The sequence below is a fragment of the Pteropus alecto genome, unplaced genomic scaffold (genome assembly GCF_000325575.1).
Source record: "Pteropus alecto unplaced genomic scaffold, ASM32557v1 scaffold45, whole genome shotgun sequence".
Classification (NCBI taxonomy): Eukaryota; Metazoa; Chordata; class Mammalia; order Chiroptera; family Pteropodidae; genus Pteropus; species Pteropus alecto.
Window position 1 is genome coordinate 15,702,209 of NW_006442491.1, and position 8,463 is coordinate 15,710,671.

The 8,463-nt window shown below is 47.5% G+C and overlaps 1 protein-coding gene across 1 annotated transcript in view; it reads left to right on the top strand.

The window, feature by feature from the left end:
- ADRA1D (adrenoceptor alpha 1D) overlaps positions 1–245 on the top strand; it is a 23,595-nt gene extending 23,350 nt beyond the window's left edge. Inside the window, exon 4 of the mRNA XM_015596878.1 lies at positions 15–245. Within this exon, the coding sequence (XP_015452364.1) occupies positions 15–245 (231 nt within the window). The remainder of the gene's footprint in view (positions 1–14) is intronic.
- Positions 246–8,463: the final 8,218 nt, after the last annotated feature.

An 8,463-nucleotide genomic window follows, 5' to 3' on the forward strand; every position in this document is an offset into this window, starting at 1 on the left:
CTGCGCCTTCCGAGTGGAGGCTGCTCGGGCCGTTCCGAAGACCCACCACCCAGCTGCGTGCCAAGGTCTCCAGCCTGTCGCACAAGATCCGCGCCGGGAACCCGCAGCGTGCAGAGGCCGCGTGCGCCCTGCGCTCGGAGGTTGAGGCTGTGTCCCTAGGCGTCCCCCAGGACGTGGCCGAGGGCGCCACCTGCCAAGCCTATGAACTGACAGACTACAGCAACCTCCGAGAGACGGATATTTAAGGACCCACGAGCTGGGCTGGGGGGCGTGCTGGGGAAGGGGGTTAAGGTGGGGCGAGGCTGAGGACGTGGGAAAGGGAGGCTGGCTTTGTTCAAGAGGCCCTTGCGGATCAGGGACCGGAAAATTGATCAGAGCGGCTGCTCTCTGGCAGCCCCGAGGAACTGAGGCGGGGTGGCGCCCTGAAAGGATGGAGTTATGTGCCCCGTCCTGGACACAGATGCCCCAAGCTACACCTTTCCGAGGGAGGGCTGCGGACTCCGTGGGGCCATTTGTTCCCAGTCCTTGTTGGAAAAACACTGCCCCATCCATGCCCTGAACCCTGGGTTAACAGCCCCAGATATGGCTAGGGAGGCCTGCTCCTTCTCTTGGAGAGAAAGGGGCCCGGAGGCCATGCATGGCTGCCCTAATGCCTCTCTAGGAAAAAGTCTTTGGGACCAGGGCTTCTCAACACAATTTCTCCTTACTGCCGGCTGGAGGAACCGTGAAGACCTGCCACGGCCACCCACAAGCTTTGGTGGCAGATTGGATGACCGTCCTACAAGCCTGTTGCATTTACCCGTGGGCCCATTTCCCCTACCGATGTTCCTACACGCGCACCACATCACCTGGCCTTGCCCTCATTATGTTCTCAAGGGCCTTATGTTTACACTCTGTACATAGCTTGTTGTGCCTGTACCCATCACCTCTCTCTGGGATCTGGAGCCGTCAAATGGGGAAAGCTTTATTTGTCATTTTGAGACATATTTATTGGTAAGAGTACTTCTATTTTGTCCTAACTGTGCAAATTGTCCCTCTTTAGCTTATAACCCATAAAGAACTACTTTTCTTTTTTCTAAATTCTTTCAAGTACTAAAGGCCCACAACAAGATAGACTGGATATGCATTCACCTTTCTAGTTTCAACTTAACCACCTCTTTAACTGATGGCTGCTGTCCTTTGGGACTTTTAGCATGACCAAAAGACTGGGGTGGAGGAGTTGTTGGCTTTTAAAATTGACATAATTAATCTTGAGAAGCAAACAGTAATCATAAGCACAAATTTTTATTTTGTCAGTCTCCCCAGATGTATCTGCAATGTACTGAGGGCCTCAGTGAAGAAGGCAGCCATCAGTTAATGTGTGAAACATTCCAAGAAAAAATATACAAGCCCAAGTAGACAGATATATATGGAGAATGAGAGAACAACTACCTAGGAACCATGCTTGTTAGCTTTGAGTAAAATGTCCAACACGACATATTCCCAAGAGATTGCAGGTAGTTCGGTCTTCAGCTGGATAAGATCAACTACATACATTTAACCAGCATGGGAGTGATGACTATGGACACTTGAAAGGAGAGCTGGTTAGACAATACCCTGGGGTGTCTGGAGCGGGCGTGTTCCAAAACTGGAAGAGCCAGTTGCTGGGACCAGTATTTTGAGCCAAACTTTCTATCTTGTACTGGGAAAGTAGTCTGTTTGAAAGGTCACCACAATTTCAGACCCCTCAACCCAATTTTCTAAGGTAAAAAGGCAGCCAGCACTGGAAAACTAACCTTTCACACTATGGGTCTACATCAGGTTCTGGACTTTCAGGCCTGGCATCCCCCCGAGACACAGGAAGGGCAGTTTCAGGCAGGTGCTAGGAGTATGTTGCATACTCAAAGACGGCCCCACTTTGCAGCACGCTGGCCACCCTAAAGCTGGGGGCACTGGAGGACGGCCCTCAAGGTCTTCTCGCAGATGAGAGCCATCAGTAAAATCAGGGGCCAGCGAAGGCACAGACCCCAATGTCAGAGGATTGAATACTGGGCTCCTGGGCAGGGGTTCGACAGCAGGGCAGGGGATCTCTCAGCAGGGTGAGTGTTGGATCCCATATGCCAGGGCAGTTGAGCTCCCAGGAAGTCAACGGTGGAAGCAAGGGAGCAAGGCAGGGAGGGAGTCTCTAGCAGGAGGATTTTAGACGGGGCTTCTTTGCCCCAGATAATGGTGAGTGTGGAGGCTGGCAATGCCAGCAGCTTGGCCAGTACTTTCTCTAGGCACAATGGTCAATCAGCAAAACACACCTGATGTCCAAGCTTCGGCCCCCCTCTCCTGGGCACAGAGGCCCTCTGCTTACAGTTCCCTCTTCCTGTACCCCAAAACAAAGTACCAAGCCTTCATGAGATAGGGGAGGACTGCAGAGCCCCCAGAGAGGCCTGCCACAGAGGGGCATCCAGGAACCAGGTCGTATGTTGCTGAGTTGCTGACCTTGGTCTCAGGACATGCCAAAAAGTCAGAGTGGCCAAGAGGAATAGAGGGAGTAGAAATAGCCCTTCTGGAGAGGGGAGCTCTTGCAAGTGATTTTGGGCCATCTAGAAGAAGTGCATTTACTGGGTCCTCAGGTCCCCAGGTCCCCAGCTTGGCTCACATATCTCATTAAAGACTGTCCCTGCAATGCATATAAAAAAATGTAGCTGTTGTCTCCAGGAGGCTCTTCTGAAATGTCAAGGTGACTGGGGAAATAGGGGAGACTCTCTCAGTGCCCATCAAAATGGGAGTAAGAGTTCCTTTGCACAACCCTCAAGAAATGAGGTGAGGCCTGAGGGAGTCTGTTAGTGGGAAGGGGATGGTCCTGTGAGATGTGACAGCGATGAAAGCAAGCCTCCAGACATTGGCATTTGCCCAATTGCCCTCCCCGCCCCCATCCTTCTTCCCACCCAAACCCTCCAGCTCTAGTCCACCCTCCCTCTCAAGCTGGGCTCTTGCCACCCATCTTGCTTTGCTTCCCACACTCTTTTCAGGACCTCTGTCCTCAGCATCCCACAGGGCTGCTTTTGCAAGTCACCTGGGACTTTTCATTTCTCCGATTTCCTCCCCTCTGTCTCTGCTGCAGTCCACACTGGTGGCCACTCCTGCTTCCTGAAATGTTCCTCTCCTTGCCTGAGCCACACCCCTGGGATCTCTTTGGGTCCCCTGACCACATACTCTCTCTCGGACTCCTGCGCAGGCGCCCCTCTCTGTCCTATAAATGTCCCTTAGGGTTTTCTTCCTTTCTCAACTTTCCACACAATCTCATCCACTCCAAATCATCTCAATTTCATACATAAATGGCTCCCAAAGATCTGTCTCTAGCTCCAGATGTGTGCTCATTCTCTCCGTGGATGATCCCTAGACACCCCAAATACAAGCCCACTCACCTTCTGCAAAGCCATCTCTTCTACTCTGTGCAGGAACGACAAGGCCACTGGTCCTGAGGCTTCAGGCTCCCTGAGGCCCTCAGCCTGCCCATCTTCTCCACACTTCATCTTCTTCTCAAGACCTTCCTAGATCCCCTGCCCAGAACTAAGCCACAAGCATCACTCAGCCTCCCCGGTAACTCACACCAAGGTCACCCTGGCCTAGAGTCCACTGATAGAATTCATATCTGCCTCCACCAGGGATAGACGGCTCTCTTTCCCCAGCGCTGCTCAGGACTGGGCATGAGTGTTCATTAAATATTGGGCCTGTGGATCCACTGACCTTCCCTGGGATACTGCCCCATTGTCAATCTGGTAGCTGGCTCAACATCACTGTCTTTGCAAGACCCTCAACCTAGCTGGTCCCACCAGTCCTCAAGGGGTGAGCATCTGCATGCTCCCCGAGCCAGAGAGCCAGCTGTGACCTGGATTTCGGCAGGGACACCTGCTCTACCTGTCCTCCAGCCCAACCCTCCCACCTGGAGCCCCATCTCCCTGCAGGCTCTTCCTCACCACCGTTGCTGACAGGTCCTGAGGAAAGGTTTGGGACTTTGGTGGCCCTCCCCTCGGTGACCTGTCAGAGCTCTGACTCCTCAGTGCCCTCTTGACCCTGTTTCTATTCTCATCCTATTATACCCCCAGGGGGTTACATGTTCACGGTCCACTTGGAAAGAATTTTCTTTCTTTCTTTCTTTTTCTTGTGGCTGCAGGGCTCGAGTTGCTGACAGGTCCTGAGGAAAGGTTTGGGACTTCGGTGGCCCTCCCCTCGGTGACCTGTCAGAGCTCTGACTCCTCAGTGCCCTCTTGACCCTGTTTCTATTCTCATCCTATTATACCCCCAGGGGGTTACATGTTCACGGTCCACTTGGAAAGAATTTTCTTTCTTTCTTTCTTTTTCTTGTGGCTGCAGGGAAGCACAAAACCAGATGCTTGTAAAGGCTAAACCGGTCCCGTAGCCTCTCAGCTCGGAACAGTTCTCTGGGGAGCCCGGTGGGCCCAGGTGGTACTGGGGGTGGAGCCTTTGGAAAGGGAGGCTGCACTCACTCTCCTGCCCATCTGGGCTGGCATTTCTTCCCTTCCTCCATCCACCCCTTGCCAGGAACAGGGAAACAAAAGGAATGCTGAATAGGACCCCAGCCTACATTCTCAAATTGCTCTGGTCTCGGGGAGAATGTAGTGGAAATTGCAGGAAGAATTTGAAATCAAGAAGAAATCCAGGAACTGGGGCCATGACAGGCTGAGCTTTCAGAGCCAAGGGCTGGAGGGAGGGATGCAGTGGGGGTGGCCCCAGAGACCTCACCCGTAACACGTGTGGACGTTCCTTCCGGGTTTCTCCATTCACGTGACCCTCCCCTCCCATGCTATGTCCACCTCCTTCTGTCTCGTCGAAAACCAAAGGAGTCCCAGGTCTTATTTCTGAGAGAGAGTCCAGGTGGGTCCCACTCATCTTTGAACTAAACTATATAGGCTGGACATTGTCCAGCCTATGGATTGGCTAATTTGGGGACAAGGTTGAGCAGCTGGGCAGGCAGATGGGCATGGGGTAGATCATGTGGTATAAAACACAGCTGTCTGGGTAGCAGGGTCTGGGCAGAGTGATTCTCCTAGATGGGGGAGTGGTGGGGCAGGTAATGATTGACATCTTTAGCACACTGGCTCCATTGAGAATGTAGCTGCAAGTCGTAAAAAGCTGATCAATGGCTGTTTCAACATGGGCTATTAAACATGAAGAGGATGTACCGTGGAAACAGGCAGGATACACAGGGAGGGAGATCCCTGGCCCTGGGGACCAAGCACCATCCGTGGTGCATTCCGTCCTCCCATCCAAATGTCTCATGCTTCACTCTCAGCTTTTTGTAGCTGGAGCAGATCAGGCAGAGTAGAGAAATAGGAGATGAAGGTGCCAGTTGTAGAAGGTGACGGCAGTGAAAGGGCACAGGTCTGCGTAAAGCATAGCAGAACTCCGGGTTTCCCTCTGAGTGAGGTGGGGCCTTAGGAGGGCTTGAGGAGATAAATGACAGGATCTGACTTTGGGTGAACAGTGTCACTCTGGCTGTCATGATGGAAAGACAGACAGAGAGATTGAGAGAGAAAGAGAGAGAAAGGAGAGGAAGAGGAAGGGATCGGAGTGGAAGCAAGAGACCGGTTAGAGAATGGCGGCTGCAGCAATCCAGGCAAGAGATGATAGAGACTTGGCCATTGGCCACAACTGGCACCTTCACCTCCTATTTCCCTACTCTGCCTGATATAAATGATGAGAAGAGGTAGATTCTGGAGATTCTGGAGATGACATATACATGTGCCGTACCCACCACCCCCAGCATTCCCAAGCTACCCTCAAGACCTGCCTGCCGTGTGAGGCACCCTTAACACCTCAGGAAAGATTTTATTCCTGCCCCTCTCCCACCTCCCCCTAAATTTAGGCATTTCCTAAAGTTCTATTCTCAGATTTCTTTTCTTTCCTTCTTTCCTGCTTTTTTCCTTTCTTTCCTCCAATGCCATCCATAGGCGCATCCAGATCCCAAATCCACATTTCCAGCCCCAACACTGTCTCCATGACCTCGTATTTACTTTGGTAAAACATACAGGGTTGACTCTGGTTGTCCATACGCACATTTCCTCCTGACTCCAATATCAAAGCTCATACACATTGTTGGCGTAAGAAAGTTTTTTTTGTTTCCTTTAATTCAAGGACAGGCACCTCCAACTTAAGGTGGCATCCTGCCAAACCGTTTATAAAACCTTCCCCTTAAAACAGCAACAAAAATCTAAAAAGAGAATAGAAACTCAAAATGGATCTGAAAACTAAGGATATCAACCAACCATTTGCAAAGAGTGAGGACTCCAGAGCTGAGGAAGCTGCATTAAAAGACAGATTCAGGAGCCATCCCCGAGTTTTGCCTCCGCATCAAGGGCACCACTGGCTAGGAGTGGGCAAGGAAAGGCTTTACCCTCTCCACCACATATCTCCCCCACGCCCACATCTAACTCTAAGAAGAGCCTGCCCAGTCATCTAACCTCTAGCCACTGTCCTACTGCCCAACAGCTGCTTTCTGAGTAGTTAAGAAAAAATGCACTAAGTCCGGCCAGTTTTGCAAGTAAGTTATTTAAATCTCCAGGAAACAGATAATTAACATTTTATATATACTTTCCCTGTGTGTACAGTAGAAAGATGTAAAGCTATCCAAATTACTTTAAATGCCCAAGAGGGAGTAGGGGCAAAGCCCTGAAAAGCCCAAGGAGGAGAAAAAAAATCTTAGGTCACTTGTAAACAAAGATTCAAAAGCCTAAATATACACATGCGCATTAAATCCAGCAACACATTAAAATAAGAATATTTTATGACCAGTGTGGTAAACTGTATTATTGACAAAACATTCACTGCCCCAACCTGCCGGGCACTTCTGCAGAAGGATTATATGCCCGTTCACTGACATCAAGCTCAGGCACTGACTTGATTTGACCAATGAAATGTAAGTAGAAGTAACACATGCTACTTCTGAGAAGAAATATTAAGATGTTCTAGTATCTCTCTTTTCCATCTACCATGGGATGCTCCATCAATGTGAGTCCTAAAATTAAGAAGGTATAAAATCAATCCTCATGTGACATGAGCAAGAAATAAACTTATGTTGTCATTCCCAAAGATTTGGGGTTTGTTTGTTACCAGAGCAGAACTTAGCCTAAGCTGATTAATACAACAAGGCAAGGACTGCCCCCAAAATAGAAGAAAAACGTTAGAAATTTTATCAATGTACTTAACATTGATAAAAGGAGAAAACCCTATAATCGTTTTAATAGATGCAGAAAACGCATTTGATAAAATTCAATATTCATTCATAATAAAACACAAACTAAATATAGAAGGGAATTTCTTTAACCTGATAAAAGGGAGCCACCAGAAGCTTACAGCAGACAGTGTATTTATTAGAAACTTTAGAAACATGCCCATTCAAGTCAGGAATGAGGCTAGAATCCCTATATCACTGTTTTACTCAACATTGTGCCAGTAGTTATACTTAATGGAATAAGAAAAAAAGAAAGAAACAGGCATACTAACAGTAAAGAAACATGACTATCAAACTTTGCAGGTAATGTGATCTACCTAGAAAATCCAAGAAAAGTGACCAATAAATAATCCAATCTAAAGAAGAGTTTGCAATTTAGCCAAGTCTAAATCGATATTCAAAAATTAACATCCTTCCTATTCCACAGAAATAATCATTAGATGCCATTTTAAATCAGTGGGAAAAGGGCAGATCATCCAACAAGTAACCCTGAGATAACCAACCAGTGATGAGGAATAAGCATAAACTTGGACCCCTGCCTTCTACCACAAGTCCACCAAAGATCTAAATATATAAAATAAAACTTTAAGAATTATTTTAAAACATAGAATACTATTTTTATTACTTGGGATAAAAACAAGGAGAATCTGAGAAAATGTCACAACCAAGAGGGAACAAACCTAAAGAAACATGGTAACCGAATGTAACGCGGTATCCTGGATGGAATTCCAGAGCAGAAAAAGGACATTAAGTAAAAACTAAGAAAATCTGAATAAACTATGAACTTTAGTTGATAATGATGTTCCAGTATTAGTTGATTAGTTGTAACAAATGTACCATTTTAATGTAAGATGTTAATAATAGGGAAAACAGGGCGTCTATATACTTACTTTATCTGTGAGGCCAAAACGTCCAAAAACAATTTATTGGTTAAAAAAATAATAGAACTGAAAGGATAAATAAATGCACAATGATAGTTGGATGCTTCACAAGTCTTCTATCAACAACTGATAAATACAGAAGAAATCAACACTATCAACCAACAGGATCAAATCAACATCTATAGAACATTCCACCCAACAATAGCAGAATACACACCCTTTGCAAGCACCGTAGATCATATGGGCCATAAAACAAACATCAACAATTTAAAAGAATTGAAATCATACAGTCCATCTTCACTTGGGAAACAAAATAAGTTTACGTTTCTTATTTATTTAGTAAACTTATTTATTGAA